The sequence below is a fragment of the Chrysemys picta genome, chromosome 7 (genome assembly GCF_011386835.1).
Source record: "Chrysemys picta bellii isolate R12L10 chromosome 7, ASM1138683v2, whole genome shotgun sequence".
Lineage (NCBI taxonomy): Eukaryota > Metazoa > Chordata > Testudines > Emydidae > Chrysemys > Chrysemys picta.
The window spans coordinates 2,009,935-2,033,691 of record NC_088797.1 but is presented as its reverse complement, the minus strand read 5'-3'; the positions used below and the strand labels follow the sequence as shown (position 1 = coordinate 2,033,691).

Below are 23,757 nucleotides of genomic sequence, written 5' to 3'. Positions count from 1 at the left end.
AAGGAGCCACTGAACACAAAAATACTCCCATCCTCTGTTCCTTAGTCTGTCTTTCTCCTCTGGCTCTTCCCCCTGACAGTACATGCATGCTCTAGTCTCTCCGGTCTTGAAAAAAAACACACTTGACTCCACTTGCCTCTCTAGTTAATGCCCCAGCTCTCTTCTCCATTTCATCTCTAAGATAATTTAACACACTGTCTACAATCGCAATCTCCTCCAATTCCATCCTAGACCCTGTCCAGCCTGGCTTTCAAAGTCTCTAATGACCTCTTCCTAGCCAGATCTCAGAATCAGTACTCCTTCCTCATCCTCCTTGACCTGTCAGCCACCCTTGACATTGTTGACCACGCTCTTCTTGAAATCTTGTTCTCCTCCTACCTCTCTAATCACTCCTTCAGCATGTCCTTTGGAAGATCCTCCCCTACTGCTTTCTGCAGGGTCTCCACAGGGCTCTGTCCTTGGTCCCCTTCTCTTCTCCTTATTTCTGGACAATCTCATCCACAAACACAAATTCAACTACCATCTCTTGGCTGGCGACTCACAGGTATACTTTTGTACTCCAGACCTGTCTCCTTCTGTACCAACTAAAATCTCAGCCTGTCTCTCTGTCATCTCCTCGTGAATGTCGAGCGACAAGCTTAAGCCAAACAGGAATAAAACTGAGCTCTTAATCTTCCCTCTCCCGCCAAGCCTTCCCCAGTATTTCCATTCTCCGTCAAGACCACCACCCTGCCTGCTGCTCATTATTTCCTTGTGCTCCCTATTGGTCTGTCTGTATCCATGTGTTGTCTCTTGTCTTATACTTAGATTGTCAGCTCTTTGGGGTAGGGACTGTCTTTTTGTTCTGTATTTGTACTGTACAGTGCCTAGCACAGTGGGGATACTCATCCATGATTAGGTGCTCCTAGGAACTATGGAGATGCAAATAATATATAATACATTATAAGATGCAAGCAGACAGACAATAGAAACTGATCTTTAAACCCAGACATATCCCAGCTGATATCGTCACTAGGTCATCCCAAGGCGGATATATTCCCATCCAGTGAAAATGTAAAACCCAGGCTACTCTTTACTGGAGAACCAGATCAAAGATCGCTGGAAACAGATGTTATGATTCATAGATAGCCTGACTGGGTGCTCTGGGTTTTCCCTTCTCTCCTACTACCCTTTTTTGGGATGTTCACGATCACAGTTTGATCAGTGATATGAACATCACTCCCCAGGGACATCTGTTTGATCACCTCTCTCTCCACTTCCAAAAATCATGGGAACACGCTCATTTTGTTAATGTTGGTCCCTGTTTAAGACTCTATTCCTTTAATAAAGCTGCATGTTTGTTTTTAGTATTTCTCATTTCATTGTGTATTGACAATGTTTGTGTATGGTTATGTTTTAATTTGTCTGTGTCATGCCCTGAGTGCTTTGGGTGGAGCTGGGTGCTTTGTAAATATAATGATTATTCTTCTGTTACCTTGCACTGAGACAAAAATATATTCCTAACATTCAGAGCTCTTGGATATTTTTATATCCGTTTGTGAACATTCGTTTTTTATGTTAAATACACTGGTTCTTTTAACTAAAAATATGATCCACATTATATAACATTAAAACTGAGTAGGACACCATCATGGAGATAAACATTGATAAACTAAAGTTAACAACGTTTCATAGGATTTGCATCTACTTTGTGCAAGGTGATCAAATCTCATGTAAATGCTTATACTGTAACTCAATGTACAATGTATAGGCATATCAACCAAGAAAATCATCAATTTAAAATATCCTTTTACAAAATTGGAACCTGAATACCATTTTTGAAATTCCACCTCAGTGATGAAGACCATAGAATTCTAATATATCAGATACTACAAATATATTGTTCGCAAAGGATTCTCTCTTATACCTCTAGATATATTGAAAAAATATTTGCACAGTTACCTTCTCACTACTGTTTTTTGTGTTTTCCACAGCCTGTCAATCAAGGTCATCACTATCAAAAAGAAATGAACCCACTTCCTCATTCCAATCCAAGGTAAGATTCTGTTTATGGGCCAGGCAGTGAGAATTCAGTTAGAATATTCTGGCTAGTAAATGTGTCTTTCTTTGATTTCATCTTAAATCGTTTTTTCAATTGTTACCTCTTCATAGCGTTTTCCCACCACTCTTTTTCTTCAGAGTTCTGTAACATTGCAGTGTGACCACATTATCCCAGGGTGCAGGACAGAACTCCACTATATGTAATAGCCATCTGCACATAGTGTCATGCATGTAATGTAAGCGATGTAGGCCCTGATCCTGTGAAGTGGTGCATGACACAGTAGGACTTTGTGTGCACATCACATTGCAGGACTGGGGCTATAGTCATTTAGGGGTGTGGGTTGGTTTGCGTTGGGGAGGGCGGATTACATTCCTTGTAGTCAAGGAGCCCCATTCTTCACAGATGATACATGATTTTAACATTATGGAATTAGACAGGGCCTTTAGTTACACAGCACTTTCAAGAGTAGAGTATTATGTAATAGTACTGGGGCATTTGCAGATTTAGTCTGTCTATAATGTATATAAACTATTCAAGTTTGAAGTTGTGTCTGTTCCCATTGTAATCAGGACCAAAACTCCCCTTGGCTTCAATGGGACCTTTTGAAAGAGAGAGAGAGAGAGAGAGACTTGTCCACCATCAGAAACCTCTTAAACTACTTTATCTGTGAAATTTTACGATCCTTTTGTCACCTCACCTGTCGAGCCTCCATATTGAACTGTAGTTCAGACAGACAGCTGTGTCTCGTTTTTCATCTGACCCCAGTGATGCTCTCTTTGCTTTTCCAATGCTTGGCCAAGACTGTTTTCAGATGAAAGCAAGTTGCATGAAGTTTACTCTATCTGTAGGTGATGCTGGTGAGGCAGGGAAAAGATCTTGAGGGTGTGATATATTCCTCTATTACTGAAGAGGTCTGTTTGCTTTGTTTCAGGATATTAACAATCTGGGGATGCTTCTGGTGTCCAGTTGTCAGTAGTAAAGCACCTTTTCCATTTCTGTTCAGCTAAAACCTTGCCTTGTAGGTAACAATCAGTGAACCCCGGTTCCCGAGAGACGTCTCTCTGGACTGTCCAGTCCCTCTCACTGGATGCTGTTATTAAGTTCACTGCCTCCAAAGAGATGGTGCCCACATTAGCTTGTTAGGTTAGCTGAAGATCAGCACTGAGAAAGTTTTGTAATAACACATGAATAAGTTTATTAACAAAGAACATAGGTTTAAGTGATTTCAAGTAAGAGTATGCTGTGTTGTTGTAGCCATGTCGGTCCCAGGGTATTAGAGACCTGGTGGGTGAGGCAATATCTTTTATTGGACAGACCTGAAGAAAAGCTCTGTATGGCTCAAAAGCTTTTGTCTCTCACCAACAGAAGTTGGTCTAATAAAAGATACTATCTACCTTGTCTCTTCAGGTAAGAGTGAAAGAGATATGAAAGGTTACTAACAAAACATGCTTTCTAGTGACTAAAACTTAATGTCGGCAAGTTACAATCTTTGTCTAAGCGGGTCTCTCACCTATAGTCCGTTCCCAGAGACATCAACCCCCTTGGTTGAAGGATCCACCTTTCTCAGATTTCTAGAGCTCTGGCCTCTTGTGTCCTTTAGTGGCCAAAATGTTTTTTTGTTTCTACTTATAATTCCTCAAGTCCATTGTCTCTGTTTCAAGAGCCAGGCAGGCTTCCTAGGGGTATAGCTTCCATCCCTCTTGTGAATGCTAAGTGATCATCCCCCCCGCCTGCTAGTTTGATAGCTGCGTTTACTGTATGTGTAAATGTACTTCCCTTGTTTCTGGGCTTATCAGGCTCAATTTACATTGGAGACGCAGTCAAGCAGGCAAAACAACGTTTCTTTGTCTAGGACAGGCTGGGCTTATGCATGCTGGACAAACACCTTTTACAAACATATTTGCAGCACACATCTATAATTCTTTATACTCTGCCTGTATGGGGGGGGAGGGATTGCTCAGTGGTTTGAGATTGGCCTGCTAAACCCAGGGTTGTGACTTCAATCCTTGAGGGGACCATTTAGGGAAGTGGAGTAAAAATCTGTCTGGGGATTGGTCCTGCTTTGAGCAGGTGGTTGGACTAGATGACCTCCTGAGGTCCCTTCCAACCCTGATATTCTACAATGAGGTGTTTGTAACCATTCGTTTCTCAGGCCTGGATTTCAGCACTGTCATCCATGCTTTTGTTATCCTAACGTGAAGTGCATGGGACTACTCTTGAAGATCCCTCGAAAGCATCAGCTAGTGCACTTGGCAGCTATCTGCATTCTTGGTGGTCTTTGTTCAGAGAGCATATTACAGCAGTTATTTGTTAGCAGGCCTGGCTTCCTCTTCTCTTTCATGTGTACATCAAGGTGTTGACTTTGGTCTACAAAGGCCATAGATAGCTTGAGACCTGCTTACCTATCCCAGCTCCCCAGATATAAATGCCAGGTAGCTAGTATGTAGGCATTCTGGGTACAGGGCCCTTAATTCTGGAATTGATTTCTCTCTCTGGTCTGACAGTGCTCAAGTCTTCTATCTTTAGGGCATGGCTCATGGTCCATCTCTTTTTGCAGGCTTTTTCCCAAGGGAAGGATGAGTAGTTCATTTGTTAAAAGTCATTGTTACAGTATATGAAATGTTGTGCATATGCTCAAACGCTTTAGTGCCAGGTGCATTTTATATACTGAAAAACTTAATAAACTCCTTTATCATACACATAAGATAAACATTTTTAACATACCAGGTCAGGTTAATATGTTCAAGAAAGTTAGTTTGTGTTTTATATACAGATTCAAAGTCAAATTTTCTGGGCAAAAATTACTACCAGCTTTTGTACCGCTGTTTAATCTATCACACAATAATCTTTAATTTTTTTACAAAATCATTTTTGACAAATGTGGGCAATCAAAATACCTGTAAAATACCTGACTTGCAATTGCCTCATAAATTCAGTATCCCTTCTGAGCTCCCAGAAAGGCATTATTGGGCTGTAAACATAGAAGACAAAATTTTGAGGTCAGCTTGCATCAGGATATAAAAACTGGAGAAGATGTACGTAATGCAGGAGTATTTTATAGCCTGTGACTGAAAAATCATGATTCATATTGTTACATTTTATTTGAAGATGGAAAACTTAGAAATGTTGTTCACCATGGAGGAAAGGGGGACAAGTAAATGAGAAGAGAGATAAAACTGATGGTGATTCTAAAATGAGTGAGCTCCTGAACTATTCTTTAAAACCAGTTTTAACAAGCACTGTAAGAAAAAATGTGCATGTAACCTATGTAGAGGGGAGGCAAGTCAATTTACTTACCAGTCCTTTCAAATGAAAAATATAACACAGGCCTAATCCCAAAAATTGTTATAAATAAATACAGCGATTGGGTCTTCTGACAATCCGGGATCTGCTGTCATGTAGGCTGAGCCTGGGTATTCTATTGACAATTAAATAAAGCATTTAGTTATACTGCATAACCAGTTGTTTCAGCATCCATGACATTGAGCACATACACAACTTCAAATAAGAGAAAAAAACTTGACAATTACTGCAGCTGTTAGGCTCACACGCTGTCGTTGGTTCAATGACATAACACACCTCACAAAGCCGTTTGGCCTCTGATCTGCAATTGTTCCTTTACGATGTCTTCCCAGTCTCAATCTCACTGACTTCTGTAAAATTACAGGAAACCGTATTGAGAGCCAACCCAGAGATTCAAACTGGGTTATCCCTGGAAGCTCTATCTGCTCCCTACAGAGTTGGGGGGGAGGCTGTGTGTGGATCTGACGGCTGCTCTGCCAGTCAGGACACAGGGCCATGCTTTGTGTCTCAATAACATACATATGCACACAAACACAAGCACCCGATTTACTTAATTCTAAGCTTGCTTCTTAGAACAAGACCAGGGCAGGAGCCTTTTAGGCTAGTAGCAAACTTCCCTATCCCTTTAACTATGACCCAGTGCTATATTTAAAAAAAAATACTTATTTTCCTTCTTGGGTCTAAGGACTTTAGAGATACTTGAACATATATCTGCTGCAGGCCAATAAGGTCCAACTAACCTGTAAAATTACAGGAAACTGTATTGAGATCCAACCCACAGATTCAGTATGGGTTATCCCTGGCAGTTCTCTCTTCTCCCAGCTGGGCTAGATCTGACTGGTGCTCAACAGGACTGACAGCTTTGTATCCCTGACAGCGCTCATTATTGATTGGCCAGGAGCTTCCAGCTTCTAACTAAAGCCAGGAGGATAGGGGGATGGGATGTGTTCACAAGCAGGCGTGTCTGCCCTTAAAGAAGTCTTCCACATCAGCTTCAGAACAGCTACTGAGCATGGTTAACAACTTGCACTCCCTCTAGTGGGCTGAAATAGCAACTCCTTCGGATCACTCGGTTGGGGAATGTTTCGGTATCCGCTCAGAGCAAGTAGAAACGGCAGCTGTGATTACAGCAATAAGTTATTGGCTGAACACCATGAAATAAGAAAAAGAAAAGGGGGCTCCATCTGGACAGTTGGGAACTATCTAAATCCTCCTAAGCAGGGAGTAGCTGTTGCAGAGAAGCAGGTAAAAGAATATTTGAAAAATGGATCTATGCTGTGTAGATTAGCGGATGTGAATGATATCCAACGTAATGGTATTGAGACAATCAGCACAAGCAGTTTCCTTTTGAATAGTGGACCACTGAGGAGGTACCAAATGACTGGGGAAAAGCGTGGGTGGTAATGTTATTCATAAAATACAGAGAGAGTGATCACAGCAGTTACTATCCAGTAAATTTAACTTCTATCCCTAACCAAGTTAAGGAACAGATAGGAAAAGGAAACCTCTTAAAAGATAATGGCACTGAGCGCAATAAACAGAAAGGGCTAGAGCTAGACTCAGAGCCCAGGTCAGAAAGCCACCCTGGAATATCAGTACGGTTACACCAGACTGTGCTCCTCTGTGGGGTTCAGAACCTGCTAGCACAGTGAAACTGGTTGGCCGGGAGGGCCAGGGCCAGGCCCACCCAGAGATATGCTGGATTCCAAGCCCGAGCCAGGCAGTTTCCATAAGTGGGACTCCTGTGACGTGCTGGCTGGATTTTAAAGTTGTTCTCCCCCAGCTGAGCCCGAAGAGGAAGGCAGTGGCGTTGCTGCCACTACCCTCACCTAGGAGTGATATCTCCTTCTAGTGCAGAGGGCTGCAAATTGCCACCCACCTTGCATGCAGCTAGTACTGCTTCATCCTCCATCAGCTTCATGTGGCATGGAAGGTTTGAAAGTTTTATAAAAAGAAATGCTAAATGCAGAGAAATATTGTACAGGCTTTCAGGCCCTGCAGGGCTGTAAAACCTGGCACAGCTCTCAAGAAGGCACTGTGGGCAAAGCTGTAGGCACTGTATGGACAGACTTTTTGAAGTTTCTACAGACTCTTTTCAGAAAATCTGTTCTTTCCAAAAAAGAGCCGATTTTCTGTCATGTTTTTTATTAAAGTTGAAAACGATTGCTATAAACACCGGCTATGCCTGGGACTCACCGGTTGTCACAACATTGGCATGGTGGCATACCAGGCTCTTCCCAAGCCACCTACTGAAATTTATGCACTGAAGTTCAAGCAGTTGGTTTCCCAAGTAACTGCATAAACAAGCTAAAATGGGACATAAATATTTCAGCACTTAAACAGGGCTTCCTGTAATAAGAAACATATTTTATACCTCAGTAATCTCATACAAAAGATGCACAGCCAGATTTTCAGTCAGGCTTCAGCTTGGCTTGTGACTTTGCACCTGTCCAAAATAAATAAATAAATGTACCCACAATAAACTGTGGGCACAGATATTTGTAGTTAGATGTCTACCTGCTGTGGATTGTGGCCGCAGCATGAAAGGCCAGCACTTAAAATCTGACCCATGCTGTATGAGAGAGTTCTCTGATTAGGGTGACCAGACAGCAAATGTGAAAAATCGGGACAGGGGGTGGGGAGTAATAGGAGCTTAGATAAGAAAATGACCCAAAAATCGGGACTGTCCCTATAAAATTGGGACATCTGTAGGTAAGGTGGCTGGTCCATATCAGCGAGTTATGGGTATCGCACCTTTAAAAAGCATTTATGTGAAAAAACAGAGCAAAAACTAGAATGTTCGAGAGCCAGGAATTTAGGAGTGAGGATTCCACTTCTCAAGCAAGGCACTGAGACTCTCTCAGATAACTACCACAGCTTTCACTGTGCCCCAATATGCACCAGACAAGCACACTGATAGCTCAACACCTTAATCCCAATAAAACTGCAAGATTTAGGAAGTTTCCCAAAAGTCCCCAAAAGCCTAAACAGAATTGTCAATCTCCCAAAGACCCTGTTTAGGCTGTTTGGGGAGGGCGGGGGAGCTGACAAACGTCCCTAGACTAGTTGGGATCTCCTGGACTTAATAAGGCTCCCATTGACTGGGAGTGATTTTGAAGGGCTCTTCCATGCCCCCACTAAGACTTGGGGGTGGGGTAAGGGCTCTGACCCCTAAAGATCCCAACAAGTCCAGCAGAGTCCGCAGGAGAAATTGGAATGCCTTTTCGCTATGCTCCCACCTCCCCTCCCCTTTGCTTCGCTGCTCTCCTTCCTGCTCCACGTCTCTTCCCACTCAAACTCCATGTTCTCCCCAGCCTGCTAATCCACCTTCCTGCAGACAGTTGCTATGGAAAGTATCTCTTTTGTAATTACTCTGTTGACTTTATAGTATTCAGTCCTACCCTCAGATATGTGGGGATAAAGGCACGGTAACTGATTGAGTAAAATAAGCAGCGGTTGCATTCAGTAGCACAGCACCCACAATCTGTGTCCTCTTTACTAGCATGTCTTGTGTTTATTTCGGCTTTGTTTGCTAACTGTTTACAAAAAAGAAAAAAATGAAAACTAACCAAGGTTCTAAAACCCTGAAGAACTTATAAAGTATTTACTAAAATACTAACTGGAAATGGATGATGCTATCCAGGCCAGCATTTTGTTTAGATTTCTATTTTATCTATAAAAAGTGTCATTGCTGTGCTGTGGTTTAAATTCTTTAGAGCTTTGCCACTTGTGGTTGTGATATAAACATCCTTCTATCTATAACTGGCTGATAAGGGCCTGCAGTCTTTGACAAATGATTAATAGCCACTGACCTCAATTCACATTGGTTCAGTATAGGCTGACTGACGCAAGCTGTCTTGTCATCATAACCTACATGTATTACATTGGACTGATCAGGATGTCATCATTTTTCTTTCCTTTACAATCTCAAATATTTTTTTGCAACCAGTAAGCAGGATGTTTTCTCTCTGTTTTGGTGAATGAATCTTTTCAAACAGAAACAGATAAAGTGTACAGATCAATAAATTACCAAACAGAGGTTACATTGTATATCAGCTTCAGTTTAATGGTATAATAAAATCTCAATTGATATGAAATTTGTACCATTCAGAATTATTTTTTGTTTCAGTGACTTACAAATCAGAACATTTTAAGAGATTAACAACTTCAAAAGATTAGAAAAAAGTTATGTGCTTCTTCCTGAACATAGCAGAACCAAAATCCTTAATTATTACTTAATCACAGCATGTGATTTTCTAATTTTTGTTATGTCTGTCTACAGTGGGTAAGGTAATGAATCATAAAAATGGATAAGCTGCTTTCTGAATTCATTTTTTAGCTTAGTTTCAACCTTGAGGCCCGGAGGCTCAAATAAATGTATGATGTTGAAATCTTAACTAGAGAAACTTTTAAAAAGGAAACACACTTACTTGCTCACTCTACCGTAAATTTATTCAGATTAGGGGGGCACTCCAGCTACCTGCAGAGGAAGAACAAACTAGTGATTAAATCCCACAATAATGAAAATCAGGAGATCTAGTTCTTTCCCTGACACTGCCAGACTTCTTGTGTGATTTTGGATAAATCACTTTACCTGGAGGCCCTGGTTTCCTCATATGCAAGATGTGAATAATTAGGGTTAGCATCCATCCGGTTTTCCCCAGATATGTCCGGCTTTTTCAGCTTTAAATGGCCGTCTGGGGGGGATTTCTAATAAGGTAGAAATGTCCGGGATTTCCCCCTTCCCCTCCTGCAGAGTGCGGCGCAGCTGATTGGACGGCTGGGCCTGATTGAAAGCCGCTCGCAGCCACTGGGGACTCTAGCAGCCAGAGTCCCTCCCCCTCCCCCGCTCCCTCCTCCCCCGCAGAGCAGCGCGGAACAGTGTTTGGCTGCACGTGGCGCCCGCAGCTCTCCCTCGGCCTGGGGGGGGGGGGCAGGCAAGGGACAGGGAACGGGGGTTAGATTGGTCGGGGTTTTGGGGGGGCTGTCAGGAGAAGGGGGTGTAGAGAGCGGTTGGGGCAGGCAAGGCACAGGGAACAGGGGGGGTTAGATTGGTCGGGGTTTTGGGGGGGCTGTCAGGAGAAGGGGGTGTAGAGAGCGGTTGGGACAGGGAACAGGGGGGTTAGATTGGTCGGGGGTTCTGGGGGGGCTGTCAGGAGAAGGGTGTAGAGAGCGGTTGGGGCAGGCAAGGGACAGGGAACATGGGGGTTAGATTGGTCGGGGTTCTGGGGGGGCTGTCAGGAGAAGGGGGTGTAGAGCGGTTGGGGCAGGCAAGGGACAGGGAACGGGGGGTTAGATTGGTCGGGGGTTCTGGGGGGGGCTGTCAGGAGAAGGGGGTGTAGAGCGGTTGGGGCAGGCAAGGGACAGGGAACGGGGGAGTTAGATTGGTCGGGGGTTCTGGGGGGGGCTGTCAGGAGAAGGGGGTGTAGAGAGCGGCTGGGGCAGGCAGGGGACAGGGAACGGGGGAGGTTAGATTGGTCAGGGGTTCGGGGGGGCTGTCAGGAGAAGGGGGTGTAGAGAGCAGTTGGGGCAGGCAAGGGACAGGGAACGGGGGGGTTAGATTGGTCAGGGGTTCTGGGGGGGGCTGTCAGGAGAAGGGGGTGTAGAGAGCGGCTGGGGCAGGCAGGGGACAGGGAACGGGGGAGGTTAGATTGGTCGGGGGTTCGGGGGGTCTGTCAGGAGAAGGGGGTGTAGAGAGCGGTTGGGGCAGGCAAGGGACAGGGAACGGGGGGGTTAGATTGGTCGGGGGTTCTGGGGGGGCTGTCAGGAGAAGGGGGTGTAGAGAGCGGTTGGGGCAGCCAAGGGACAGGGAATTGGTGGTTAGATTGGTCGGGGTTCTGGGGGGGCTGTCAGGAGAAGGGGGTGTGAAGAGCGGCTGGGGCAGGCAGGGGACAGGGAATTGGGGGTTAGATTGGTCGGGGGTTCTGGGGGGGCTGTCAGGAGAAGGGGGTGTAGAGAGAGGTTGGGGCAGGCAAGGGACAGGGAACAGGGGGGTTAGATTGGTCGGGTGTTCTGGGGGGGCTGTCAGGAGAAGGGGGTTTAGAGAGCGGTTGGGGTAGGCAAGGGAAAGGGAGCAGGGAGACTTAGATAGGGGGTAGGGTCCTGGGGACAGTTAGGGTGGGGGAGGGTCTCAGGAGAGGGCAGTCAGGGGACAGGTAGGGGGTAGGGGGATTCTGAGGGGGGTGGGAAGTGTGATGGGGCGGGGCTTGGGCGGCACCCCATGTCCTCTTTTTTGATTGTTGAAATATGGTAACCCTACAATAATAAAACTTACTTCACAGAGTTATGGTGAAGCTAAATATATTTAATGGTTATAAGCCACTTGGAGATCCTCAAAAAGAAGGCACTTGAGTACAAAGTATTTATTATGGTTTATCTGATACATCCTATCAATAATGTTGTGACATTTGCCATATGTTAGCTGCAGTTTTGATTATACAACCCAATTTTTGAGTTTATAATTCAATACAAAAATGAATTCTGGCATGAACTGTTCCCACTCAGTCACAGTAGCAGTAAGGTAGCTCAGAGATCAACAGGTAAGTGTTTTTTACAAGTATGTAAAATAAAGGAGGAAATCAGACTGATTATACTCAACTAACACATCTTTCAGTGCATGACTCCTGCCCACCCTCTGTATTTAAGTTGACTAAGTAAGCATGTGGCTTCTTCTCAGTTTCCTTTTCCTAAATCTCTCTGTTACTGAGTTCTCTTCACAACTCCTCATTTCCACAGGCATTCAGCATCTGCCCTTAACAGACAGCCTGAAATTTGTAATGGACATGCAAGATTCTGCTGCATGGGTCGGGTGCAAACTCCATGTATTGTCTTGAAAGTAAAACCTAGGGGCTCATTAAGTGCTGAGATTGCAATTCAAGCACACTTGTTTGCCCCAGCTAATGAAAACCAAACAGACCAGTCCCTGGTGTGCACTCCCTGTTGGTTTGTACCCTTAATCTTGCTGCATCGTTCAAATGTCCTTAAAAGACAGTGCAGTCACAAAAGGATTATATATATATATTTGCACTACAACCGAATTTCACTAATCTGCATGCTGTCCAATTCATACATAAACAATGGCTGTCTCACCCTCTTCCAAGCACAGATTTAATAGCAAAATAGCTCAAGGTTGAAAGTGTAAGTTAAAAAAAATGAGTGCAGCAATGCAATCAAAGAAGCATATTCATTTTTATGATTCATTACAAGAGCAAAGTCATACAACTTCATTGCTTTTACCAAACAGACAACATTACATTATGAAGTATTATAAAACTACACTGCAGCTGTCAAAATAAGCAAACGGGGATAATGTATCACAAAATGTACTTTGCTTTTTCATTAGGCTTGTTCACTTACTCACTCATTCACAAAATTCAGTAATTTACAGTGGGTCTCCCAGTCGTTAATCTGAATTAGTGAAATTCTGCTGCACTTGTCAGGCCACAGTATGCACCAAAGGTACCGTGACAATAAACGTGGGTTATATAGAACACACCTTATTAAAAACTACCTTAGAAAGTTTCGATAATGCTGGCAAAACAGCTGGCTGCCAAGGGGTTCTCAAGAACTTGGTGACCTACTGGTATAGAATATGTGAGCGAATCCTGGTGAAAAACACATGGCTTCCCATTGTCTGAGTCTATATACTCTGTCTTCCACTTCCCCTCCTTCTCTGGAAGATTTGACCAAGATTTGTCAGGCTTCCCCAGCTGGAGTATTCAAAATTACTTTACCATGGAATCCACCTTTTGCATACCATGTGCAGCCGAAGTATCATCTTTTAGTCTTGTCTCCCACGCTCCAGGAAGCAAGTACATGTATGTTGCTTCCTGCCTTTTCATACCTCTGAATAAGCCTGACCAATATTATAGAAGATTAGGATTGGAAGAGACCTCAGGAGGTATCTAGTCCAACTCCCTGCTCAAAGCAGGACCAACCCCAGCTAAATCATCCCAGACAGGGCTTTGCCAAGCCAGGCCTTAAAAACCTCTAAGGATGGAGATTCCATCACCTCCCTAGGTAACCCATTCCAGTGCTTCACCACCCTCGTAGTGAAACAGTGTTTCCTAATATCCAACCTAGACCTCTCCCACTGCAACTTGAGACCATTGCTCCTTGTTCTGTCATCTGCCACCACTGAGAACAGCTGAGCTCCATCCTCTGTGGAACCCCCCTTCAGGTAGTTGAAGGCTGCTATCAAATCCCCCCTCACTTTTCTCTTCTGCAGACTAAATAACCCCAGTTGCCTCAGCCTCTCCTCATAAGTAATGTGCCCCAGCCCCCTAATTATTTTCATTGCCCTCCGCTGGACTCTCTCCAATTTGTCTACATCCTTTCTGTGGTTGGGGGACCAAAACTGGACACAATTCTCCAGATGTGGCCTCACCAGTGAGGAATAATCACTTCCCTCAATCTGCTGGCAATGCTCCTACTAATTCAGCCCAATATGCCGTTAGCCTTCTTGGCAACAAGTGCACACTGTTGACTCATATCCAGCTTCTTGTCCCTGAACTGCTGCTTAGCCAGTCAGTCTTCAGCCTGTAGCAGTGCATGGGATTCTTCTGTCCTAAGTGCAGGACTCTGCACTTGTCCTTGTTGAACCTCATCAGATTTTTTTGGCCCAATCCTCCAGTTTGTCTAAGTCATTCTGGACCCTATCCCTCCCGTCCAGCATATCTACCTCTCCCCCCAGCTTACTTGCTGAGGGTGCAATCCATCTAATCAACCAGATCATTAATGAAGATGTTGAACAAAACCGGCCCCAGGACCAACCCCTGGGGCACTGCGCTTGATACCGTCTGCCAACTAGACATCGAGCCATTGATCACTACCCGTTGAGCCCGACAGTCTAGCCAGCTTTCTATCCGCCTCATAGTCCATTCATCCAATCCATACTTTTTTAACTTGCTGGCAAGAATACTGTGGGAGACCCTATCAAAAGCTTTGCTAAAGTCAAGATATATCACATCCACTGCTTTCCCCCTATCCACAGAAACAGTTATCTTGTCATAGAAGGCAATCATAGAATCATAGAATATCAAGGTTAGAAGGGACTTCAGGAGGTCATCTAGTCCAACCCCCTGCTCAAAGCAGGACCAATCCCCAACTAAATCATCCCAGCCAGGGCTTTGTCAAACCTGACCTTAAAAACCTCTAAGGAAGGAGATTCCACGTCCTCCCTAGGTAACCCATTCCAGTGCTTCACCACCCTCCTAGTAAAAAAGTCTTTCCTAATATCCAACCTAAACCTCCCCCACTGCAACTTGAGACCATTACTCCTTGTTCTGTCATCTGGTACCACTGAGAACAGTCTAGATCCATCTTCTTTGGAACCCCCTTTCAGGTAGTTGAAAGCAGCTATCAAATCCCCCCTCATTCTTCTCTTCTGCAGACTAAATAATCTGCTAAATAATAAATAAGCAATCAGGTTGGTCAGGCATGACTTGCCCTTGGTGAATCCATGTTCCTGATCACCTTCCTCTCCTCCAACTGCTTCAAAATGGATTCCTTGAGGACCTGCTCCATGATTTTTCCAGGGACAGAGGTCAGGCTGACCAGTCTGTTGTTCCAAGATTCTTCTTCTTCCCTTTTTTAAAGATGGGCACTAGATTAGCCTTTTTCCAGTCATCCGGGACCTCCCTCAATCGCCATGAGTTTTCAAAGATAATGGTCAATGGCTCTGCAATCACATCAGCCAACTCCCTCAACACCCTCAGATGCATTACATCCAGCCCTATGGACTTGTGCATGTCCAGCTTTTCTAAATAGTCCTTAACCTGTTCTTTCACCACTGAGGGTTGCTCACCTCTTCCCCATACTGTGCTGCCCAGTTCATGAGTCAGGGAGCTGATCTTGTCTGTGAAGACCAAGGCAAAACAATCATTGAGTACTTCAGCTTTTTCCACATCCTCTGTCACTAGGTTGCCTCCCCATTCAGTAAGGGTTCCACACTTTCCCTGACCACCTTCTTGTTGCTAACGTACCTAAAGAAACCCTTTTTGTTACCCTTCACATCCCTTACTAGCTGCAACTCCAATTGTGCTTTGGCCTTCCTGATTACACCCCTGCATACTCAAGCAATATTTTTATACTCCTCCCTAGTCATCTGTCCAAGTTTCCACTTCTTGTAAGCTTCAGTTTTGTGTTTAAGCTCACCAAAGACTTCTCTGTTAAGCCAAGCTGGTCGCCTGCCATATTTGCTATTCTTTCTGCACATCGGGATGGTTTGTTCCTGCGCCCTCAATAAGGCTTCTTTAAAACACAGCCAGCTCTCCTGGACTCCTTTCCCCCTCATATTAGCCTCCCGGGGGATCCTGCCCATCAGTTCTCTAAGGGAGTCAAAGTCTGCTTTTCTGAAGTCTAGGGTCTGTATTCTGCTGTTCTCCTTTCTTCCTTTTGTCAGGATCCTGAACTCGACCATCTCATGATCACTGCTGCCCAGGTTGCCACCCACTCCTACTTCCCCTACCAGTTCTTTCCTGTTTGTGACAGCAGGTCAAGAAGAGCTCTGCCCCTAGTTGGTTCTTCCAGCACTTGCACCAGGAAGTTGTCCCCAACACTCTACAAAGACTTCCTGGATTGTCTGTGCACTGCTGTATTGCTCTCCCAGCACATATCAGGGTAATCACTTCTCTCCTCAGATAAATCCCTGGCTCCCTGTTCATTTCACAATGCAGTACAAAACTTCCCACTTCATACAGCCATCCTCGGACTTGTCCTATCTTGTTGCACAGGCCTTGGCCCTGATTATGAGCAGTATCCTGGATCCTTTGTGCTGCTCCAGTGGCTGACTGTCCTACTGAGGGTGACCCACTGCCTGAGGGAAATTATCCAATTGCAAAGTACCCCTTGGGGCTGCTCGAGCTTGCACAAGGGGCTCACCTGGCTCCTGGCAGCCCGAGATCACAGGAGATCCAAAGGATGCATAAACCTGAGGTCAGCTACAGGCCAGAATCGGCGCTCTTAACAATTTCTACCCCCTTTCCCTGCTCCTGCCTTTCTTCTAGCATCAGCCTCATCTCTGTCCCTTCACTTCCCACTGCCCATTGCTGGGGTGAGCCTTTCTCCTGCGCAGCTACTGTCTACTCTGAAACCTGTCTAGACATGCTTTTCTCTGCCCCTCTGCTGCCACCCCATTTCTTCAGAATTGTAACTTGACATGGAACGTTGTCTGCCCTGCTGAGACCTCTTCAATTCTTCGTCCCGCTGCTATTTAGTACTTATCTCTGTGAAACATTTGGACACACAGTTGATCTGTCTGCAAGACACTGTCAAAGTGAAGCTGTACTTCATTGTTTCAGTAACTAGTTGTACCCTAAACAGCTTATTCTGATAGATTAGCCTCTTATTATGCCACTAAAACAGTGTGCAGGTTTAAGCTAGCTCCGTGTCAACACTGTGAGCTGTAGCTCCAGAGACCTACAGTAGGTTGAGGAGTGACCTCTCACTTCCCAAGGCATTGTTAAGTTTAGTCCATGTCATCCAGTTGACACGCCTAGGTTCCACTGAGATCCAGCTGCTCGCAGTACACAGGCATCTTTCTAGCAAAATAAGCCCATTGTTGCCCTGGCAACATAAGAGTGTCCCGGTGGGTGTAGGGGTGGGATTCATGGGGTTTCTTTGAGTCTCCATTGAAGCAGACTGCCAGCAGCCAAGGCAGAGCAGGAATTCACTTACATCCTGATCCTGAAGTTGTCTCCACACAGACATAAGGATCACCCACACAGAGACAGTTACAGGATTAGGGTCCTACGTCCCTCTTTCCAGGATGACATCAGTCTCATGTAACTTCCAAAGTTCACTTTCCTTTCAGAAAAGCTATTTCTTTTTATAATTTTCTCTTTTTTTTACAACGGCAAAGTATACATCTGCTCTGCTTCACAAAAGCGTTTATTACTCAGGATTCCTTTGTAGTTATCCTATTGTTACTGGGAAAACTTGCTACTTTTAAAAACAGATGACACTGCAAAAGCGTAGTTTTTGCCACATTGATTAAATTTACAGCTTAATTTTACACTGTTGTTATATCAAAATAAAACCAGGGCAGTGTAATTATATGCCAAAAGTCCAGTGTTGTCTTGAGTGTATTTGTTTAAATGATTCCTCTCACAGAGAAGGAAAAGTAATTTTCAGGTTTTGTTTTCAGCAGCACACCTGTTAACTAATTTGATTATATTAATGTTAAAGTTATTGTTCCATTGAGCTGGACTTGTCCATTGATTTTTAAAAGCCCCGAGCTCCCTAGTCATCCATTAAGAATAAATGGGATGCAGTCTATGGCACAGGACAGCAGAATCCTGCTGGGGGTTGACTGTATGAGCGAAAGCAAACGATGTTAGCTGCAACAAGACTAGTTAGAAGGCGTTTTATGAATTGATGAAACATTAAAACGTAATTCTTAAAATGAAGGGTTTGCTTGTGTTCAGCCTTTTAGCTCTATAAAACCCCCACTAATTGACACTTTGTTAAATGTTTGGGCATTTGAACTAGCAGACAAGTGAAGACAGTGGATAATTGATATGCTTTATTACCGTCTATTTGACTGAGATTAAGTGTGAATATGCAGGAATTTTGCCAAGTAACTTATTTCCCTTTAAAAATTCTTTACTGCAAGTTATACAGCCAATACACTGATAAACAAATGAATCAAAGTTAACAAAGAAGAAAGGGCATAATATTTTTAGTTAAATTAGGTAATAAAACATTGTTTTTCTCTGTTGGCATCATTTATAATGCCAAAAGAGCAGTGAACACCAAGTTTGAAATCTAGCCAACAAATCACCAGTATAATAAAATGGAAGTTTAGTCTTTAAGTAAAATTGCAATTTAGCTCCTACTAAACGTAAAACATAATGGGAGTTGTGGGTACTTCCTTAAGGAAGATCTGACCACCAAACAGCAAGATCTATTAATTATTAAATGATTATTAACCTGCAAGTCAGGTCTTTCGCTACTGTTTTCAGCCTAATGTAAATGAATATGCATGTGTTCTTTCTGCTTTTAATAAACTACTAAAATATATCCATCGACGGCTGACATTGAAAGAAAATCCTGTTAGTTTAATAGGCTAGATTCTCAACTGCTGTAAGCCAACTGATGTCAGTGTACCTACGCCGATTTACGGTGTTTGCACCAGCTGAGGATCTAGCTCCGTGTGTAGCCCCCCTGGCTGACACCCTGAGTGTGAAGGGCTATGAGGTGCAGATGGACGCCCTGATTGTTGGAGCCCTGGGAGCCTGGGACCCCTGCAACGAGCGTGTGCTGTGGACCTGCGGGATCGGTCAACGCTACGCACGTCTCATGCGGCGCCTCATGGTCTCAGACGCCATCCGATGGTCCAGGGACATCTACATCGAGCACATCACCGGCCACCGACAGTACCAGGAGGCGTGAGCCAGAGTGACATCGTTCTCCCACTACGAGAAAGGGACCAAGTGACTGTGACGTTGTGCAGTCTATATGGTTTTATAAAAACTTGATAATAAGTCAATATAATGTAACAGATAGTTTTAGAGAAAATACGGTAATAAGTGAATGTAACGTAACTGGGATATGCTTCATGCAAAAGGTCTCTTGTAAGGTATCATTACAAAGCTTATAATCTACTGAGTATGATCATCTGATTTGTATAAATGTACCACTCTTGTATCTAAAACTAGAAATATAAAATGTAACTCTGAGGGTCTATTGTAATTGTGTAAAGTGTGGACCATTAATGATGGTTTGGAATCTTGATGACTCCCATTGTCTGCAGATGGCTGTATTTACCTGTGAGTCTTCCTGTATATGTGTGTGCTGGCAAGTGAGTAATGAAGTCTTGCAGTGACATGTGATCATGTCACCTGAACTGGAATCCATCTTTAACCTGGTGCTTTTCCAGTGAGGGGGGTGGAAACCCAGAGAGACAAAGAGTTCCCGCCTTATGCAAAAGATATATAAAGGGGGGAAGAGAACAGAGAAGGGGAGGAGCCATCATGAAGAATCCCCTAGCTATCACCTGAGCTGCAACAAGAGCTGTACCAGGGGAAAGAATTGTGCCCAGACCTGGAAGGTGTCCAGTATGAGAAAAAAACTTACTGAAGCATCTCTGAGGGTGAGATTATCTGTATTCAGTTTGATTAGGCATAGATTTGCGCATTTTATTTTATTTTGCTTGGTGACTCACTTTGTTCTGTCTGTTACTACTTTGAACCACTTAAATCCTACTGTCTGTATTTAATAAAATCACTTTCTATTTAGTAATTCACTCAGAGTATGTATTAATACCTGGGGGAGCAAACAACTGTGCATATCTCTCTATCAGTGTTATAGAGGGCGAACAATTTATGAGTTTATAACAATTTATAAGCTTTATGCAGGGTAAAACGGATGTATCTGGGTTTAGACCCCATTGGGAGTTGGGCATCTGAGTGCTAAAGACAAGCACACTACTGTGAGCTGTTTTCAGGTAAACTTGCAGCTTTGGGACAAGTGATTCAGACCCTGGGTCTGTGTTGGAGCAGATGAGAGTGTCTGGCTCAGCAAGACAGGGTGCTGGAGTCCTGAGCTGGCAGGGAAAACAGGAGCAGGGGTAGTCTTGGCACATCGGGTGGCAGCTCCCAAGGGGGTTTCTGTGATCCAACCCGTCACAGTGACCACCTCCGTTGGATCATGTGAACTGGAACCATAAACTCCCTAAACATTAAATCTCACCAAATCAGGGTCAATTCATCCTCATCATCATATCCACTCATTATACTCCACACCCGAACACAACCACTCTATGAACTTCATACCCTCATATCTCAATGCCTGTACTTTGACCCATCAACCTTTTACCCCCAATCGGGGATATTGCAGACTATGTATTCCTCATGCCACCTGAGCTTAAACCAAACTTTGCACCCTCGATAATCTGTATGTTATTCCCTGATAACCAGAAACTTCTATGCTCAAACTCTGTTCACTATTTATTTTTTTTAACATCATCTTAATAAAATTTTTAAATCTGTTCATGACTGCTTTACTCTGTCTGGACCGGACACTGCTTCCATGGAAGCTAATGGAAAGATACTTTAATAAGAGCTGAATTAGGATCTCCATGTACAATCTCACTTGTACTTTTATCGACCTCTTCTTTAATTAGTCAGTCATTAAAAATTAAATTAGTCAGGTTTAAAAATAAAATCTCTTTGCTTCCTTTAGGATTACTGAGCATTTAGTTGGCCGTGTAACAGACTGACAATATCCTGTAATATCCTGAACAAATCTTATGGAATTTAGATAAACTTTATTGAATTAAATTAAACCTTATTGAATTAGTCTGAATACCTTTGGGGTCCATTTTGTTAAAGATGCAATTGTGTATGTGTTATTGTGGCACTGTATGTACCTTCTCTTCCCTAGTAGGAGGGGGTATGCTAATTTGCTACCTCCCTTATGAACACTTTGAAGCCACCCCCTGGAGAAATGTGCATATACTAATTTAAACTGGATTCTCCAGCGACCAACAGACAAAGAAAGGGGTTTGGATAAATAGCCTGGTTTTAAACTGTTGTGGGGCCTTTTCTTCCTGATCCAGCAAATAGACAGGACCCCTGGTCCACGGAGGGCCCCAGTCCTCAGGGTATGGTAAGGACTGGGGGCTTGTTCTGAGCTGAAGCTGTGATGAACTCATGACCACAGCGGACGCCCCGTGAGTGGGGGGTTGAAGCACTGATCCTACCATGTTAGGGTTGGGGTCCGTTCTGGTAAACTTGTTAATATGTGTAGTTTCTTTTATCGTTTTTAATGTTTTCTTTGTAGTACCTTTTACCTTAAGAATAAATTAGGCTTCACTAGGAAGTGCTGTGTGGTAATTTACATCTGTAGTAATTACACCTGTTAACCGTCTCTAAAGAGAAAGCCAGTAGGTGTCCTTGGGCAACTTGTCTGTGCTGGGAAGTAGACGGTAAAGACAGGGAGCTTGCAGCCTGGAAATACCCCAGTCAGAAGGGAGAGGAACGCAGGTCTCCACCCAAGACAGGCAGCAGCTGGGGATCTAGAAGCCCGAGATTGGGTGCCCTGTCTGGTCCACTGAGGGGAACTACAGGTGCAGTTGCCCTGAACGGTGACAGGCTGGATTTGCTGAAGTGGTGGATAGCAGGCAAGAGGCAAGACCAAGAGCTTGTGACATTCTGTAAATTTGCTTGTGATTTTCTAAATCTTTGTGCTAGCAAAATAGAAAGTTCCAGTAAGGCATACAGTAAATGAAGATATTATGTATTAGGGATGGAATGAATCTGTCACTTTGACGGATTGTGAGGCAAAGAACAGATTAACAGATTACTCATAGTCAGAATGCAGCTCCCTGTGAAAAATGTGCAGGAAATGATAAGTGTTGGTTTGTGCTGATTTAATGATATTTTAAAACTACAATAACATTCTAGGAGAGTAATAAAATATAGCTCGTGCCTTGCATTTTTTAATCATCAACATATTGCCAGTTTGACCTTAAAATAATTGTGATATTTCTTTTTGAAATATATCTTTCAAGTCATACAAACTTGTATTGCAAAATAAAAATTTGACATACCAACATATGTATTTTAGTCCTGTTTAAGCATTCTATTAAAATGTACACTTGAAAATCTTTTTCCTTGATTTGTGTATATAAATATACTATGTATCTTTGTAGGTAATGCATTCTATTATTCTTCGGCACATTCTCTCTATTATCCATCATAGAAATGTTGTTTTCTGACCTGGAGTTGAGAAAAAATGAACAGTTATCTCAATTAGGAATTTGTTTATAAACACTATTGAATTTCTCATGGTTTTATGGCATTTTTGATTTAAGTAATTGTGAGAATGTTCAAATAGCAAAACTGAAGTGTTTTTAGAGGCAGTAATGGACAGTTTAAGACTAAGATGACTGCAGCATTATTATTGACATAGCTGATGGCAGTAACTGAAATTTGATTTCAACATTTTGTATCCCCAGAACAGATATAAGATGAACCAGAAGTTACATACACAGCACAAGCATCTTTTCTTGTTGTTCATTGTTAATGGACTTCAGAGCTCCTAAAGTCACTGTAAAATTAGTTTTGAAGAGCACACATTTGTTATTTTAATGGAACTATTACCATAAAACAAGATGACTTCTCCAACTACATGTACATTATACATTGCAATGTAAAGCCGCAGTCATCCAAATGCTTACACATGTGCTTAACATTATGCACATGAGAAATCCTATCTACCAAGTGCTTTATGGATACTAACCAGAGACATAGACATTTTGTTTCTGTATTTCTTCAAAATATTTTTGTAGCGTTGGCCCACAAATTGGGGTGTTTTGACCTCATGTAGAGTTAGTGAAATTATTCATTGCTAATAAGTTACTCGACAAATTCAGCCCTTTTCATCTGCTTGTGAATCATTCATGAACCTGTCCTCATCTGTTGTTCCTAAATATTCACGAAATAGTTTATGCAATTAAATATCAGCCTATCAGTTATTCCTACATACGTCCTCTTCAACTATTTACTGTTCATTATTGTCAGTGTTTGATTGGTCACATAAGTCAAATGATATTTTTTCTGCTCCTTGATTGGACAACTCAATTTTTTTACGCAGAAGAATAATCAATAGCACATAATAACTAACACACTTTCTGTTTGGATTTTGAGACAAATGTGCTAAAACTTATATAAAGTTTGGGCTTTACAATAATTTTGAGCAAATAAACCAGTTTTCTGAATACTCATAAAAACAAATATCCGTGGAACAAATATGCCAATATTCATTCACAAATGTACTTATTAATTTTTTTTTTTTTACTATTTGACTAGCTCCAGCTTCACATCTATGCAAATCAGGGTATGAAGCTATGAGGATCTGGGAAATCTGTCTGTACAATTTCTGAATTTTGTTTGATTCTGTGAGGTGGTTGTTTTGAGGTTGCTGTATCAGCCACTGCGTCTCTATCTGTTTTGTATCCACCATTACTGACAAAGTTTAAGCACATCCCTCCCTGACCAGGTACAATGGTGGGTTATTAGAACTGAGCGACTGCCTGTCCAGAGTGAAGCACCGCAGGACAGTGGGTTAGCTGGAGCCTAGGAGAAGTTATTTCCTCCTGGGGAGAGTGAAGTGTGGAAAGTTCCCAACAAGACAAAGAGACAGAGGCAACAAAGCAGGCATTTTAAAAAGACACGCAGAATTACCAAGTTAGTTGTTAGTCTCTAAGGTGCCACAAGTACTCCTGTTCTTTTTGCGGATACAGACTAACACGGCTGCTACTCTGAAACTTAGAATTACCAAGGAAGCTTTGGGCAGGAGAGAGGAAGGGGACGGATTAGTCAGAGAAAGCTGACTGGTGAGAGGAAGTTCAGAACACAGACCACGTGTTGCAGCAGAAGGATCCTGAATGCCGCTAGACAGCTCTGCCC

The 23,757-nt window shown here is 43.1% G+C and overlaps 1 protein-coding gene across 36 annotated transcripts in view; it reads left to right on the top strand.

The window, feature by feature from the left end:
• CFAP20DC (CFAP20 domain containing) overlaps positions 1-23,757 on the top strand; it is a 170,734-nt gene that overhangs the window by 131,829 nt on the left and 15,148 nt on the right. For 35 of the 36 annotated variants that reach the window (XM_065550614.1, XM_005295931.5, XM_065550602.1 and 32 more), the window contains one exon: positions 1,974-2,035. In XM_065550614.1, the coding sequence (XP_065406686.1) occupies positions 1,974-2,035 (62 nt within the window). Of the gene's footprint in view, positions 1-1,973; positions 2,036-18,401; positions 19,354-23,757 lie in introns of those variants that run through there. The other variant, XM_065550600.1, reaches the window with a different exon arrangement.